General features: G+C 40.8%; 1 protein-coding gene across 1 annotated transcript in view; it reads left to right on the top strand.

Annotated features, from left to right (window-relative positions):
• The first annotated feature begins 2,108 nt into the window (after nucleotides 1-2,108).
• The window catches only part of LOC105538625 (zinc finger protein 100-like), a 46,617-nt gene continuing 30,303 nt past the window's right edge, over nucleotides 2,109-18,422 (top strand). The window contains 2 exon segments of the mRNA XM_011978523.1: nucleotides 2,109-2,310; nucleotides 4,070-4,162. Coding sequence (XP_011833913.1) covers nucleotides 2,308-2,310; nucleotides 4,070-4,162 — 96 coding nt within the window. The 5' untranslated portion in view covers nucleotides 2,109-2,307.

The raw sequence follows: 18,422 nt of genomic DNA on the forward strand, positions 1-18,422 counted from the left end.
CCGTGTGCTTCTGCAATTTCTTGTGAGGACTATTCCCAATGATAAAAAAAGTACTCTCTGAGCACAAATCTAAAAGGAATCTGACTTCTTCTATGGAAGTGTCACTCTCCAGGATTTCAAGGGTCTAGGGAAGGGCAACTACTTGAGTAGTGTGATCTGTGGAGGTGCATGGGCTTTGGAGTCAGATAAAGTTGATGCTGAGTCTCAGCCCAGCCACTTAGTAGCTGTAGGTCTTTGCACAAGTTTCTTGATGTGGAAGAGTTCTATATACCACATATGCAAAAAAGGTAGAATGATACTGATAGTAAAATGATATTTTTTCATCCCTCTTGTATCTATACCCATAGCCAGGTGCTTTTATAGTTGTTCCCATCAAGATCTGGAATCTGTTTTCAAAACCCTCTATCTGGCTGGCCTTATTTGCTCAGGCCAATAGAAACCTGTGAACATGACAGTGGGCCAGTTTCGGGCCTAGGCTCAAATGGTATTGACTGCTTCCATTTTTCTTTTAGAATGCTGCCATCTCTGTGTATAATGCCCATGTTAGCCAGCTGGAAAATAAGATACCATGGGGAGGAGAAGCAAGGTGCCCCTATTGACAGACCCAGAAGCAGAAGTGCACCCCCAGAAGCACAGCTGTCTAGTCAATGAGCAGCTGATGATACATGTCTGAAGGAGCTCAGCTGAGACTAGAAGAATGGCCCCACTCGGCTCGGCCTAAACGGCTGATCATTTCAATTATAAACTAGTAAGTTTTGGATGGTTTGTTATGCTGCAATAGCTAACTAATACATGTACCCAGTGCAGACAGGATGCCAGGATTCAGTGACAGGTTGACTACGAGTTGGCTTCTAACAATGGGCACCCTCTAGGTACTGATTTCTTCCCCTGATTTAAAGTTGGATGTTTTGTAAGAGAATTTTGGGTAATGCAGTAATACTTGTAGACATGTATACATGTGATTGGTGCTCAGACTCACATAGTCCCCCACACGACAGGAGAAAACAGATAAACACAGCCTGACCATTAGGGCCAAGACCAAATAGCAAAATACGTTTGCTTTTAATCTATTTTCTCCATCTCTAAATATTGGAGTTCAAGTGTGTGGACAGAACTGAAGACGTAGTTTTTCTTTCTCCTGTAGCCCCATCATCCTTTGCTCACTATCTGGTCTCTAAAAGAAAGGCGGGCAACAGGTGGCCAGCAGTTGTTTACCTGTGGCTATTTTATTCCTGCTGCCCTCAGCTCTTTCTATGGGCACTATCTGGTCCACCCTCGGAACCAAAGAGAGATGTTTGTAGGGAGAGTCTCTTCTTTCACTCTGGCAGACAAGAGATGTTCAGGCCCTTCACACCGCTGATATCAGAACTGCACTTCAAAGTGACAGCTATGGTCCATGTGTGGCTACTGGGTTCCTATCATGTGCCTGGTCTGAAATGCAATATGCTAGAAAGGTAAAATACAAAGTCAGTTTCAAAGATTTAGTTCCATATATTTATATACTTCATCAATAATTATATATTTCTCACACATTAAAATGATAATATTTTGAATATAATGGGTTAATTACATTGTTAACAATCAGTTCAACTTGTTTCTTTTTAAAGTTTGGCTACTAGAAAATTTAAAATCCACACGTGGCTGTGGATTTTCTAAAATGAAATTTTAAAATTTCTAAATTTTTTCTAAATTTTAGAATTTCATTTTCTAAAATGAAATTTTTCTAAAACGAAAATCATTCATTTTAGATGATTTTCTCTTTTCTACAATCTCAGGCTGCCTGCTCAAAGGGCCGGGCCAGAAGCCAGGAAGGCCATAAAAGCTGAAATTTTAAAATAATTGTCATTATATTCTTTTCATTTGTGTATCGCTTTATAATGTATTATTTATTTATTCATATGACCTTATACACAAGTTTAAAGGCAAATACTCTCTGGCATGGGCCTGGCTCAGCTCGGAGAGGAAGCCCTGTCAGAAGTGGTGGCAGCCTAGGCTGTCACTCTTTCTTCATTCAGTCCAGCATCTGATCACATCTTCTGTCACTCAAAGCCTGACGGGGCGGGGATTTAAGCATTATCCAACCAGGGACGCTGCGCTGGAAACCGTCCAATCAGGCATGCAGCTGGAGCGGACTGGACGGCTTCCGGGTTTGGCGGGGCCTTTGTCTCTTGCTGTAGCCGGAGCTCCAGGTTTCGTCCTCGCTGCTCTGTGTCTTCTGCTCCTGGAGGCCCATCCTCTGTGGCCCTGTGACCTGCAGATATTGGGAGATCCACCGCTAAGACGCCAGGACCCCCTGGAAGCCTAGAAATGGTGAGAGTGCCGGTCCGACCTCCCGAGAGAAGGGGAAGGGGCTGTTTGGAACTGGTGGGAAGTAGTTGTGACGGGACTCAGGCCTCTCGGCAGTCAGCTCCACGATCTGCGCCCCGAGTTCTCCTTGCCCAGCTTGCCTCAGTGCCCTTCAGCTATAAGATGGCGGCTGCACTGACAGCCGGGACCCCAGGCGTCTTGTCTCTTCCCTTCGCTAGTGACTGTGCTCTGGCCTGGCGGCCCTCTCTGGGCAGCTCTGCACTCGCAGCGCCGCGTCTCTCAGATTGTGCGGGGACCACAGGAGGGTCATCAGGGGAGAATCCTGACTCGGAGTGCGGGTTCATGAATGGGAAGAGCTTTGGTCCGTGGCTTTCCCAGTTCCTCTTTTCCCTTATTAAAAATGTATGGGAGTCACTGCAAAAATATTAAAGTTTTTTTTTTTTTTTTTTGAGACGGAGTCTGGCTCTGTCGCCCAGGCTAAGGTTCAGTGGCGCGATCTGGGCTCACTGCAGCCTCCGCCTGCCGGGTTCTGGCGATTCTCCTGGCTCAGCCTCCCAAGTAGCTGGGATTACAGGCGCCTGTCACCGGGCCCGGCTAATTGTTTTCTATTTTTAGTAGAGACGGGGTTTCACCTCGTTGGCCAGGCAGGTCTTGAACTCCTGACCTCGTGATCTGCCCTCCTTGGCCTCCTAAAGTGGTGGGATTACAGGCGTGAGCCACCGCGCCTGGCTTAAATAATTTAATCAAACAGTGATTCAAGAATCGTAGAGCTCCAGCTGTGGTTTGTAGTTTGTTGTCTATGGGAGAGGCTTGAAGGAAAGTCCTTTATAAAATGCATTATGAAGAAAACTAAATTTAGTAATTGGTTAGGTACAGTAACGTAGTTTCTTAATTTGTACAATATTGGTGAAAATTTCCTGGTTGTGTAATCAGAGGTTAATTAGCAGTTTATATTTGTTTAAGCCTAAATGTTCTCTGAATGTAGTAATTAAAAAAAAAAATGCACCTGAGTTAGATTTTTTTTTTTTTTTTAAGTAGGAACCCAGGGACTAGAGACACCTCAGTCTAATTGCCTGTCACTTAATTACTTTCACACTCCACGGGGAACTGATTTTCTGCTGCATTTTTCACCTGTGTCCCAAGCAGGGTCTTAAATCTAACCCCCGTCCCTCATTTCTCCAGCCTCACTCTGGCTTGCAGTAAGATATTAAATTTCCAATTTCTTCTGGCGTTCCCAAATGCCAGCTTTTCCTCCCTAATTCACATTATCACCTATTTGTCCTTTGGTGTACTTGTTTATGCCATATTTTAATTGTTTTTGACAAAGCATTAAATGGTGCTTCTAAGATTTGTTATCCGTTTGTAAATATTTCCCATGAAAAGGAAACAAAGACTAATCCTCAGACACTGTATTGTAGAAAATCTCTGTGTCTCTTTTCCTTTTATCTTCTCTAGGCACAGAGATCTTATCAGAATGTTTTTGGGTCAAGGTTTTGGTTTGGAAAAATCTATGGGGTGATGTGTCCCAGTGCAGACAGGAGGCCAGGATTCAGTGACAGGTTGACTATGAGTTGGCTTCTAACAGTGGGCACCCTCTAGGTACTGATTTCTTCCCCTGATTTAAAGGAGTCCTCAGCCACCCTTTAGTTTTTTCCTGGTCCTGGGTTTCAGTACTATCTGGGGATAAACCAAGATATCCACCATGGTTCTGTCAGCTAAAGTGCCTAGTGAATGTCAGCTTCTGGTTTATTTTCTCCCGTAGGATGACCTGAGGTATGGAATGTGTCCTTTCAAGGGAGCAAGTGGATGCCCTGGGGCTGAGAGGAATCTTCTGGTGCACTCTTATTTTGAAAAGGTAACCCCTTGAGACATTAAAATTGTCTTCACCCAACTCAGCTTTCATTTCTTGGAGACACATTGCTGGTCAGCCAATCAGATGCTGGTATTGAGGGGGAAACACAAAAATAATTTCTGCTCCCTAGATTATCTAAGGGGGCAGAAAAACAGTGAAATAAATAGAGTTAAAGAAAAATACTGGGGAAAAAAAAGTGAAAGTTTTGTTACTGAAAAGTATTCCAAAAGACAAACAACAACAACAGAACTGACCCCAGTGAGATGGTGTAAGAGCTTGCAGAGTAAAGTGCACCTGGGGCAGTCACTGAGGCATAATGCAGTGTCTCCTGAATGGGTGGTTCTTGAGCACATAAGTGAGCAGGAGTGGGTGGAAGAATCTCTCCGGTGATTGAATGACCTGACCTGAAACATGAGTCAGACACATCTATTATTTAATCAGCACTGCCACTACCTGGGTTTGTCACCTCGAAGAGATTTGTCATTTATTTTGACCTCAGTTTTTTAGCTGTAAATTGCCTTATATTAGTAGAGCTTGAAAGGCAGAAAAATATTTACAAAGGTCATAAAAGAGGTGGGTTTCCAAAAAAAAATCTAATCATATATTTCATTTGTTAAAAATTCTTATTTACCTTTTTCTTTCCCACAGTGAGTTTAGGAATTTTCTCAGGTATGTGTGTGTGTGTGTGTTTTTTTAAATGGCTGGGTGATTTCAAACAGAATTTCAAGGCTTAGCTTTTAGAATGCTACTCCCAGGCAAAATCTCTTCCATTTTAGCTGCAGAAAATGAATACATTTCCACAAGAAAATGTGGTGGATAATTGGTGAGTTGCATAGATTCGTTAAAACATCAGTTTCTTTTTTTTCAGGGTAAATTTGTGACAGTGAATATCTGTGTTCAAATCCTGTTCTATTGATTTTTGAGTTTTATGCTGAATATTGTGAGATGAAACTTGGTACTGTCTAGAAGTGCTCCCATATGACTAATTGTTTATGGCATAATTTTAAATGGAATTAATAAAGTAATATATTTATTGTCTGGAAGAAAGAAATAGATACTTTTGCTTTTCTTTCTTTCTTTCTTTCTTTTTTGACACTGAGTCTGGTTCTGTCACCCAGGCTGGAGTGCAATGGCACCATCTTGGCTCACTGCAACCTCCGCCTCCCGGGTTCAAGTGATTCTCCTGCCTCAGCCTCCTGAGTAGCTGGGATTACAGGCATGCCACTACGCTCGGCTAATTTTTGTACTTTTAATATGGGTGACGGAGTGAGACTCCATCTCAAAAAAAAAAAAAAAAAGAACTTCCTCTATTCTAATGTCAAATTTCTAATGTTATCAGAAACTTGCATTTAAGAACCCCTGTCAGTGTCTTATAGTTGACTACAAATCATCTTTTGAAGAGGATTGACACAAGATGATTGTCTGGATGGCAAAGTCTTAGGGCAGTTACAGTAAAAAAAGAACATGATTGACAAGGAAATTTGGTTAGCTCTGTGGCATACAATGATTTTAGGTAACAATTATAATTATTATTAGTAGTAATAGTAGTAGTATTTTTTGAGATTGAGTCTTGCTCTGTCTCCTAGGCTGGAGTGTAGTGGCACAATCTTGGCTCACTGCAATCTCCACCTCCCGGGTTCAAGCGATTCTCCCGCCTCAGCCTCACAACTAGCTAAGATTACAGGCACCTGCTATCATGCCCGGCTAAGTTTTGTATTTTTAATAGAGACGGGTTTCACCATGTTGGACAGGCTGGTCTTGAACTCCTGACCTCAGGTGACCCGCTCGCCTCAGCCTCCCAAAGTGTAATTATTAATAACATACACTTAGTCATATTAGAATTACAGCGATTTCCCTTTTTTTTTTTTTTTTTTTGGAGACAGAGTCTCACTCTTTTGCTCAGGCTGGAGTGCGGTGGTGCGATCTTGGCTCACTGCAACTTCTGCCTCCTGGGTTCCAGCGATTGTCCTGCCTCAGCCTCCTGAGCAACTGAGACTACAGGTGCATGCTACTACACCTGGTAATTTTTGTATTTTTAGTAGAGACGGGGGTTTCACCATGTTGACCAGGCTGGTCTTGAACTCTTGACCTCAAGCTATCTGCTCATCTTGGCATCCCAAAATGCTGGGATTACAGACGTCGGCCATGTTGCCCAGCCCTATAATTTTGAAACACATACCAATAGCATATTTATACAAATATAGTCCAAAAAGAGTAAAACATGATTTCACATTTGACAGTGTTTCCTGTATGATTTTTTACTAAATGATCCAAATTTCACCATTATATTTGTGTATTAGTGATGTCAAACCCAATGGCTTGATCTCGGCTCACTGGACCTCTGCCACCCAGGTTCAAGTGATTTTCCTGCCTGAGCCTCCTGAGTACCTGGGATTACAGGTACCTGCCACTGCGTCTGGCTAATTTTTGTATTTGTAGTAGAAACGGAGTTTCACCATCTTGGCCAGGCTGGTCTTGAACTCCTGACCTCGTGATCCACCTGCCTCAGCTTCCCAAAGTGCTGGGATTATAGATGTGAGCCACTGTGCCCAGCCTTAATGAATCTTTAGACAAATATCCAGTTTTAATGTTTGACCATAAGGTATTATTCTCATAAAACTTTTATAACTACACATTTTTTGTTTAAAGAGTTGATCAGAGCTTTAAGAGAAACTTGTCACTTTTATCACAGTGTTCAATTTATATTACAACTGGAAAATACCCCTGTAACTTTAGTCAGTGTGCTCACAGAATCTCTTTTACAATTAAATGTTCAAAAATTATCCACAATTGATTAAAACTTTCAGTTTTATTCTATCTAATTTAAAACAACCTTTTAATCTAGACAAATCTACATTTCTATTTTTTATAAACTTTTATCAAAAACACATTTCATTGTCTTTGCATACCTTGCATGTGAAACTGTTTTATAGTAGTGAAAATTCCATGTTTAATATTAATTCTTAGTAACTTTTACCTATCGTGAAAACCGTGGTAAGTGGGATTTTAGTTATGTACTAGGTGTTGAGTCTAGGACCCAGGCACAAGTGTAGATAACGTCTGACTCTTTCCAGTGTGTTAATAGTTAGAGGGTGTAGCTGATTCCATGTGCCCCAGGCCCTACCTAGCTGTAAAGCTGGCAAATTGTACAGTAAGAGCCTTAGTGGCATTTTATGAAGTATTCAGAGGGTCTAATCACCTTTAAATTGTACAACATTTCTTGTATGAAATCCCTTTCATGAATGCTTTCATTTCTTATGCAGACTATCTACAATATGTTTGGACTTTCTGATTTGTCGTAAACATCCCTCTTTTTAAATAACCAGTCATTTTATTTTAGGAAAAGAATTTGCTATACAAGATTTTTTTTTTAAATATAAAACCTTTTTTCTTTATAACCTTCTTTGGATAGTAAGGGGGCATGACTAATTCCATATGTCCCCAGGCCTTATTTAGAAGCTAGTGGCTTCGAGATAGGAAAATTGAACAATTTTTAAAAGTCAAAGAAGCAGTTTGTGACCTTCAAGTAGTTGGTAAACCTAGTATCTGACCTGTATCATTTTGATCAAATGTTTGTATTTTGAAGACATTTTATCTTTCCAGTAATCTTTAAAACTGTTTAATTCCCAAAAGATTACTTGTCACATCTACTAAAAGGCATTACACTTTTTACTTTTCTGACAAAATATTTGATTTAAGCTCTTATTGTTTTTAAACCAATTAATCAGAGCTCTTTTATATCACACACACAACACAGAAATATACAGACAAAAGATTCAGTAGTTGTAAGGTTTTTCCTTTGTCAGTTTCTTAATTGAATTACTAGCTTCAGGGTGGATCCCAGGACCAGGAAAACATGTAGTTCTTACAGCCTAAAAGTAAGGTAGCTGGAAGGCAAAACAGATCCTCCAAAACTAAGGGTTCCATTTTAAAATGAGATCCATTTTTAAATGGATCCAAAAAACAATCAGTTTATTCCCATGGAAATCTTATTTCTCAGTTGGGTGTGAGGACATCCCCATACTTTTTATGTGGTCAAGGGTATGTTTCTCTGATTCAAATGTGAAGAGCTATTTCCCTATAACTGCTATTAGCCATCCTCAAAAGTATATATCTTACCCAATTATTACATATCAAAATTCTTTCATATGTGAAATAATGTCTGATAACCCCAAAAGTAAAAAAATGTCATATAATGAATGCAACACAGAACAGAACCTCAGATTTTGAGAGAGACTTATCCACTTGCAATTCATGGGGTTTCCTGAGGAGAAAAGAGTGTTTCCCAAACAGGGTCTGTGGTACCTCCTCTGTTTTTCCCAAGGAGTGTTAGGTCAAGCACAATAAAATGGAAGATACTCAATCTGTTTGACATTTTACTGCATAATAAAATTATGCAGTCAAAAGGACTTTTGGGGGGTGTACAGTTCTATGAATTCTAACATATCTCTAGGTTTGTGTAACCCACAATATAATCAGGATGCTCAACAGTTCCAACACTCCCCACAACCCCCTCAGCCATCCCATCTTGCCATGCTCCCCCCACATACAGGCTATTAGAGCTTGAATATCTGTTTTAAATTAAGGCTGACTTTTAAGCATAGTGCTCTTTTAAATTTCTTATTACCAGACTTTAGTCAGGTCAAGCGGCCAATATCTCTGGCTTTTGAACTTTACCAAAAGCCACCTCACAGGTATTCTGAGAAAGGAAAACTTAACACGGTTCCTAGAGGGGAAGAGAATCAAAAAATGATTAAAGGTCACCGAAGTATCAAACAAGAAAGTACTCATTCCCTAAGCTGGAAATTGAACCCTGAACCTGGGCCATCACTGTGATAGTGGAGACCAAGAGAAAGTACTGCCGCATGGTTACAAGGTCAGTCTTCCAAGGACATGACTGACCAGCTTACTGGGCCATCTTGAACCTTTGAGGTCCTAGGCCAGCATTCTATCCTGAGGTACCCCCTCTTAATGACAGAACAATACAGAAAGACATTTATAGCACAAAGTACAACAGATTTGTTATGTCTTAAGACTAGTATCACAAATGCATTTTCCAATTAAAACTTTACAGAGGAGATAAACAGTGATTTTTGCCATTCATTCAATGAGTTTGCATATATAGAGAGAGGCCAGAATTCTGTTTGGTAAGAAATTTGTACCCTTCTGCCAGCATGCCAAGCTTCTGGGTTCCTTTTCCCTGAGTGGTCCTAGTGACATGGCTGGCTGCCCCACAGCACTGGGGGCCAAGCCGCAACACAGAGGAAAATTATCTTCTTTCATTTTGGCCAGAGCAAAATATGTGTGACAAAACACATATTTTTTTATATTGATTGCCTCTCTACTTGGCAATCAATATCAAACTGACAAGCCTCAAACTTGCCCCTAGTTGGGCCTATTATCATTAATTCAACCTCCAATCAGGAGTTTCAACTTGTGGCCTCTGGGCAAGACGGTCACCCTGAGTGATAATAAAGGGAAAGGAGAGAAAAAAGCATTGCCTGTGGAGGAGTAGGGAAGGCAAAGAGCTCAGGGAGGCCGGAGAAAGACCCACCAACTGCAGCAACAATGAAAAGCTCAGGTGGCTGCTTGTCGGTAGGAAAAGGATCTTTCCAGCAGTCCCGTCAGCTCTCAAGTTCTCCCTTTTGGAGAGGAAAAAGCTCCCCATGTTCCGTGGTCCTGGAGATGCCTCATTCTGTCACTCATATCTACCAGCAAAGAGTGCAAGACAGCTTAATCAAGAAAGAATAGCAATTAACATCCCATAGTACCAAACCAGTTCTTAGCTGAGAGGGACTTTACTGAGAGGGGTGTCTAACCTTCTAAATCTTAACAAGGACTATAACCTTCCTAAGCTGGGCCTCGAATCCAAGTTCAGTCAATCATCCTTGCCTTTTATTAAGAGGAGCCTTTAACCCACTCTGCTTTAGGAGAGACTATAATTCCCCTAAGTTGGGCCCCTAACCCAATCCCATGCTTTACCCAGGTATATGCACCCTACTCACTCAGTGTCAGCCGTTAGTGGGCACAGATGGTTTTCCTTTGGGTCAGAGGTCTCTTCAATATAGTCCCTTTGTGGTTGCCAGAAAAATGTTACTGGAAAGAAGTCCTGACCCATACCCCAAGAGAGGGTTCCTGGATCTTAAGAAAGAATTCAGGGCGAGTCTATAGAGTAAAGTGAAAGCAAATTTATTTATTTATTTATTTTTTGAGACGGAGTTTCGCTCTTGTTGCCCAGGCCGGAGTGCAATGGCGCGATCTCGGCTCACTGCAACCTCTGCCTCCCGAGTTCAAGCGATTCTCCTGCCTCAGCCTCCCTAGTAGCTGGGATTACAGGCATGGGCCACCACGCCCAGCTAATTTTGTATTTTTAGTAGAGACCGGGTTTCTCCATGTTGGTCAGGCTGGTCTCAAACTCCCGACCTTAGGTGATCCACCTGTCTCGGCCTCCCAAAGTGCTGGGATTACAGGCGTGAGCCACTGCACCCGGCCTGTAAATTTATTAAGAAAGTGAAGAAATAAGAGAATGGCTTTCTCCATAGGCTGGTTGCCCATTTTTATGGTTATTTCTTAGTTTTATGGTAAACAAGAGGTGGAATATTTATGCCTCTCCTGTTTAGACCATTATGGTGTAACTTCCTGATGTTGCCATGGCATTTGTAAACTGTCGTGGCACTGGTGGGAGTGTAGCGGTGAGGATGACCAGAGGACACTCTCGTCAACATCTTGGTTTTGGTGACTTTTATCCCACTTCTTTACTGCAAGCTGTTTTATCAGCTAGCTGTTTATGACCTGTATCTTGTGCTGACCTCCTATCTCATCTTGTGACTTAGAATGCCTAACCATCTGGGAATGCAGCCCAGTGGGTCGCAGCCGTATTTTACTCAGCCCCTATTCAAAATCGAGTTGCTCTAGTTCAATATATCATTGACAGAGTCTGTGTCTGGCTATGTGATAAAAAAGAAAAGACAGCACCATGTAATTCATAATGGAAGAGTGTTTCTTTCCATAAGCTGTTCCTGGAGAACACAAAGGATGAAAAATTTTATTAATCACAGCTATTTACCAGGGGTATCGATATGTTTCATCTTTCCCCACCTCTTCTTTTTGTTCCATACATTTCTTCTGTTTGATTTTTCCTGAGTTGTATCTTTTATAATCGGTAAACGTAACTCCAGTGTTTTGCTGAGTTCTGTGAGTAGCTCCATCAAATTATTGAACTTGAGGAAGGTCGCGGGAGTCCTCAGTTTTTAAACAGTAGCTCAGAAGTGTAGATGGGCCTATGGGGTTTGTGACTGGCAACTGCAATGAGGGCAATGTTATGAGACTAAGCCCTGAATCAGGGTCTTTGCTGACTCTGCATGGTGTCAGAATTCAAATGTTAGACATTGAATTGGTGCTAGAGAATTGCTTGGTGTTCAGCAAACTCTACAGATTTGGTGCTAGTAGAAAGATATCACCGAGACCTTTCCTGGAATGGAACTCTTGGTGTCTTGCAATGGGAGGCTTTGTTCTCTGTGTAAAGGAAGACAGAGCCTTTCATTGTCGTGTGATTCCAGGTCTCCTCCTAGGGTAAGAGAGGATGAAAACTTAGAGGAAAGGAACTCTGATGACAGACCCCCTTTTCCCACAGCTGACACCACAGGATTCTGACCCACTCACAGACATACCCACTAGACATTGACATGTCCACACCCCTCCCAGGACTAGTCATCACCCTTGGGAATTTCACCACAGCATTGTGGATCCTAGTGTTTCTTGCCCAAAACCCACAAAAGTGTCTACAAGTCTCCTGGCATATCCCAACCCCCAGACAGTGAATCTGCAGCAGCAACCTGTTTTCACCACCTACCTAGGTGGAGACCACTTGTTCATAATCTCATTTGCCTGCATGGACCCAGAAGTAAATCAGAGTACAGCCCCACCTGGGCCACTATCTGCAGAAACAATCCAGTTACACTGCATTCTTCCCCACCCATGGGTTTTCTTTTTCTACATGTGTATGTGTGCAGGGGTGTTTATGGGTAAAATTGTGTCATGGGGGTTTGGTGTAGGTGATTTTGTCACTGAGGTACCAAGCATAGCAGCAAAGAGTTATTTTTTTCTGATCCTCTTTGTCTTTTCATCCTCCATTCTCAACTAGGCCCCTGTGACTGTTTCTCCTTTGTGTCCATGTGTTCTTGTTATTTAGCTCTTCCTTATAAATGGTAACATGGATTTGGTTTTGTGTTTCTGCATTAGTTTTCTAAGGCTAATGGTCTCCAGCGCCATCCCTGTTGCTGCAGAGATCTTAATCTTGGTGTTGTTTTATGGCCACATAATCTTCCATGATTTTTATGTACCATATTTTGTTTTTATTCTTTATTTTTTTTGAAGACAGTGTCTCACTGTGTCACACAGGCTGAAGTGCAGTAGTACAGTCGTGGCTCACTTCAGCCTCAACCTCCAAGGCTCAAGGGGTCCTCCTACCTCAGCCCATTAAGTAACTGGGACTACAGGCACACACTACCATGTCTGACTAATTTTTTTCATATTTTGTAGAGATGAGGTTTTGCCATGCTGCCCAGGCTCGTCTTGAACTCTTGAGCTAAGGTAATCCACCTGCCTCAGCCTCCCAAAGTGCTGGGATTACAAGAATGAGCTTTGTTGTCTGACCATACCATATTTTTTCCAATCTAGGCTACCATTGATAGGCATTTAGGTTTATTCCATGTCTTTGTTATTGTGAACAGTGCTGAAATGAACATGCATGTGCATGTGACTTTATGGTAGAATAATTTATATTTCTTTGAATATACACCCAATTAAGAGGTTACAGAGTCCAATGGTAATTCTGTTTTTAGTTCTGTGAGGAATCGCCACACTGCTTTTCACAATGGTTGAACTAATTTACACTCCCACCAGCAGTGTATAAGCATTCCCTTTTGTCTGCAACCTTGCCAGTATCTGTTAGTGACTATTTTTTTCTTTTGAGACAGTCTCACTCTGTGACCCAGGCTGGAGTTCAGTGGCATGATCTTGACTCACTGCAACCTCTGCCTCATGGGTTCAAGCAATTCTCATGCCTCAGCCTCTTGAGCAGCTGGAACTACAGACATGCACCACCACGCCCTGCTAATTCTTGTATTTTCAGTAGAGATGAAGTTTTCCTGTATTGGCCAGGCTGGCCTGGAACTCCTGACCTCAAGTGATCCACCTGCCTTGGACTCCCAAAGTGCTAGAATTACAGGCATGTGCCACCACACCCAGCTAATTTTTGTATTTTTAGTAGAGGCAGGGTTTCACCACATTGGCCAGGCTGGTGTCGACCTTCTTACCTCAAGTGATCCACCCGCCTCAGCCTCCGAAAATGCTGGGATTACAGATGTGAGCCACCACTCCCAGCTTATTCCAGCACCATTTATTAAATAGGGAATTCTTCCCACATTCCACTTGTCTGCTTTGTCAAAGACCAGATAGTTGGAGGTGTGTGGCATTATTTCTGAGCTCTCTATTCTGTTGCATTTTTGTATGCATCTCTTTTTGTATCAGTATTATGCTGCTTTGGTTACTGTAGCCCTTTAGTGTAGTTTGAAGAGGGGTAATGTAATGCTTCCAGCTTTGTTCTTTCTGCTTAAAATTGCCTTGGCTATTCAGGCTCATTTTAGTTCCATATAAATTTTAAAATAGTTAATTTTTAGTTCTGTTAATAATGTTTTTGGTAGTTTGATAGGAATAGCATTAAGTCAGTACATTTCTTTGGGTAGTTTTGACATTTTAATGATATTAATCTTTTCTATCCATGAGCATGAAATGGTTTTTCATTTATTTGTGTCATCTCTCCCTTCTTTAAGCAGTGTTTGGTCATCTTGTCATAGAGATCTTTTACATTTCTAGTTAGCTGTATTCCTATATATTTATGTGTGTGTGTGTGGCAATTGTGAATGGCATTATGTTTTTGATTTGACTTTTGGCTTGGATGTTGATGTACAGCGATGCTACTGATTTAGTATCCTGAAACTTCGCTGAAGTTGCTTATCAGTTTAGAGAGGTTTTCTGCTGAGACTGCACCAATTCTATGTCGAATAGGAGTTTTGTGGGAAGGCATCCTTGTCTTGTGCCAGTTTTCAAGGAGGAATGCTTCCCACTTGTGTCCATTTAGTATGTTGGCTGTAAGTTTGTCAAAGATGACTCATTATTTTGAAGTATGTGCCTTCAGTGCCTAGCTTGTTGAGGGTTTTAAACATGAAGGATAGTAAATTATATTGAAAACTTTCTAGAATCTATTGAAATAATCCTGTGGTTTTTGTCTTTTGTTTTGGTTTATGTGATGAGTAACTTTTTTTTACTCTTTTTAAAAATTTCTTCTAAAAAAGCAGGGGGATACACATGCAGAACATGCAGGTTTGTTACATAGGTATATGTGCCATGGTGGTTTGGTGCGCCTATTCGCCCATCCTCTAAATTCTGTCTCCTCACCATTCACCCCTCAACAGGTCCTCGTGTGTGTAGTTTCACTCTCTGTGTCCATGTGTTCTTATTTTTCAGCTCCCACTTAGGAATGAGAGCATGCAATGTTTGGTTTTCTGTTCCTGTGTTAGTTTGCTGAGGATGCTGGCTTTTAGCTTCATTCATGTTCCTGCAGAGGACATGATCTCATTGCTTTTGATGGCTGCATAGTATTCCATGGCATGTATGTACCACATTTTCTTTATCCACTCTATCATTGATGGGCATTTGGGTTGGTTCCATGTCTTTGTTATTGTAACTAGTGCTGCGGTAAACATGCGCGTGCGTGTGTCTTTATAGTAGAATATTTTATATTCCTTTGGGTATATACCCAGTAATGGGATTGCTGGATCAAATGGTATTTCTGGTCTAGATCCTTGAGGAATGACCATACTGTCTTCCACAATGGTTAATTTGCCTTCCCACCAACAGTGTAAAAGTGTTCCATTTCTCCTCAGCCTCACCAGCATCTGCTTCTCGACTTTTTATTATTTACCATTCTGACTGGTGTGAGATGTATGTATCTCATTGTGGTTTTGATTTGCATTTCCCTGATGATCAGTGATGTTGAGATTTTTTTTTTTTCTTTCTTTCTTTTTTTTTTTTTTGAGTTGGAGTTTCGCTCTTATTGCCCAGGCTGGAGTGCAATAGCGTGATCTTGGCTCACTGCAACCTCCACCTCCTGGGTTCAAGTGAATCTCCTGCCTCAGCCTCCCGAGTAGCTGGGATTACAGGCATGCGCCACCACGCCTGGCTAATTTTGTATTTTTAGTAGAGACAGGTTTCTCCATGTTGGCCAAGCTGGTCTCGAACTCCTAACCTCAGGTGATCCAGCTGCCTCAGCTTCCCAAAGTGCTGAGATTACAGGCATTAGCCACATGCCCAGCTGAGTGTTTTTTCCTTATTTGTTGGCCACGTACACGTCTTCTTTTGAGAAGTGTCTTTTCATGTTTTGCCCACTTTGTGATGGGGTTATTTTTTCTTTTAAATTTGTATAAGTTCTTTTCTAGATATTAGACTTTGTCAGATGGGTAGATTGCAAACATTTTCTCCTGTTCTCTCAGTTGCCTGTTCACTCTAATGATAGTTTCTTTTGCTGTGCAGAAGCTCTTTAGTTTAATTAGATCCCATTTGTCAAATTTTGGCTTTTGTTGCAATTGCTTTTGGTGTTTTTGTCATGAAGTCTTTCCCATGCTTTTGTCCTGAATGGTATTGCCTAGGTTTTCATTTAGGGTTTTTATGGTTAAACATTTAAGTGTTTAACCCATCTTCAGTTAATTTTTGTGTAAGTTAACTTTTGTATAATTTTGTAAGGAAGGGGTCCAGTTTCAGTTTTCTGCATATGGCTAGCCAGTTTCCCCAGCACCATTTACTTAATAGAAGATCCTTTCCCCATTGCTTTTATCAGGTTTGTCAAAGGTCAGATGGTTGTAAATGTGTGGTGTTAATTTCTGAGGTCTCTGTTCTGTTCCATTGGTTTTTAACATGAAGGGATGCTGAATTTTATCAAAGGTTTTTTTCTATTGAGATAATTATGTTTGTTTTTTTTTTAATTAAAAGAGTTTATTAGCTTTTAATATAAGAATGAGAAATAAAAACCACATAAATTGTAACATTCTTTTTATAATAAAATGGCTATTAATACTTGAATCTCCAAGCTCTGAACTCCATAAACAATGTTTCTTTCTTTTTTTTTTTTTTTTTTGAGGTGGTAGATTGTAATATTTTTATATAATTATTTAACATGTATTTATATGTCCTTTAAAAATGATGGAAATTGCAGCACAATATGATGTGAAGCATTGCTATAGTGGAGGAAGTATTCCTGGCCCAGAAATGCTTTGTTTATGAGCAAGGTTCCTAGGATTAGATTTGAGAAAGTAGGAGAAATAGATTTCACATAGTTGAGAACACTAATCTCCTTTTAGTTTTTCAAATGTAGATGACATTATCAGTCTCCTAAAATTATTTTTTCCTTTCCTTTTAAAGCCTGAAATAAGTGTTCCTAAGGGTTAGGTGAGTTATTTCTTAAATAGCAGGATTTTTTGGACACCTACAGCTTGGTAGCATGTAAGATGATAAAACAGCTGTTCATATCACCTTCTGTCATTAGGATCCAATTATTTTTATTACATGTTAATTAACACTGCCCTTCAAAACCTTCCTTTACATTAAAGAAACTTCGGTGATCAATACATATAGAGCACAGCTCTACAAGTAACTCCTTTTAAAAAGAAAAGGGCATTTTATGGAGATACAAGATATTCCAAATGTTTAATGTAATTGTAAGCTTTGATACTTGTAGAAGTATAAATGCTACAAACCTTCACAAAACCTTGCCTGAATGTTTTTCTTTTCCTTCTTTTGAAAGGGGATCTGGATGTCACCCAGGCTGGAGTGCAGTGGCATGATCACGGCCCACTGCAGCCTTGACCCCTGAGGCCCAAGTGATCCTCCCACCTCAGTCTCCTGAGTAGCAGGGACTACAGACACATGCCACCATATCCAACTAATTATTTTTATTTCTTCTTCTTCTTATTATTTTACAGACAGGGTTTCACTATGTTGAGTAGACTGGTCTTGAACTGCTGCGCTCAAGTAATCCTCCCACCTCAGCCTCCCAAAGTACTGAGATAATAGGCATGAATCACTATGCCCAGCGCATTTATTTTGCATTTAATTTTGCATTTTTCTAAGAGATGGGGTCCCGATATGTTGTCCAGGTTGAAGTGCAGTAGCTATTTCTATAGACACCATCACGGTACACTGCAGCCTCCAATACCTGACCCCAAGCAATCCTCCAGCCCCAGCCCCCCAAGTAGCTGGAACCTCAGGCATGCACCACCACACCCAGCTTCATTTTGAGAATTTTGAATATAAAGCTTTTAATTTTTTGCTTCAGTCAATGTCTGCCATCTTCAAGAGTGACTGAAACAAAAAATCAATAGCCTAACATTCAGGAGACAAATGCCGGCTGCACCTGCAGTCTCAGTCACTCATGTGGCCAAGGCTAGAGGATGGCCCGAAGCCAGGAAGTTCTAGGCTGCAGTGCACCATGACTTCACCCGTGAATAGCCACCGCATTCCAGCCTGGACAACACAGCAAGACCCCCATCTCATAAAGAAAACAAAACAAAACTCTCAAACGATGTTTTTCAAAGGTTTATAGCATTTATACTCATGCTGCAGTGCCTTGGAGGGCCCAAACTATATTAAAGCTTAAAACTGCTTCACTTTTCTTTAACTGTCACTGAACCGCCATGTTGGTTGGCATTATGAAAATATCTTTTAATACATTTATTTAACAAGATAAAAATTATCAGAAAATGAGAAGCACCATTTATAGTTCACAAGAAATGCAACATGGACTCCAATAGAATTAGATATTAATAACCAATACTTCCTCTGTTTATGACCCCAAACATGCTAAAATGCTAAAGTAACGCTTGCAAAGAATATGAATGACAAATGTTATCCGCTTTTTGGTTTAAAATGATTGCCAATGACTAGCAGCTTCAAGGGTAACAGTAGGGAGGAAGAACCCTTGAATCCCTAACAATGCTGCAGTCAGCTCCTAAGTGGCTTTAGTTAGAGTCCTTTGTTTTAATGGTAATACTGCATTGATTCTAAAGGCATATGCAGCAAAATGCGCAGGGGGAGAAAAACTGGAAGAAACATAAAAGTTATATGGTTAGTGTCTTTAAAGTCTAAAAATTTAAACTATTGTGTTTTTTTTGGTTTTTTTTTTTTTTTTTAGACGGAGTCTGGCTCTGTC

Source organism: Mandrillus leucophaeus, unplaced genomic scaffold (assembly GCF_000951045.1).
Source record: "Mandrillus leucophaeus isolate KB7577 unplaced genomic scaffold, Mleu.le_1.0 Scaffold196, whole genome shotgun sequence".
NCBI lineage: Eukaryota > Metazoa > Chordata > Mammalia > Primates > Cercopithecidae > Mandrillus > Mandrillus leucophaeus.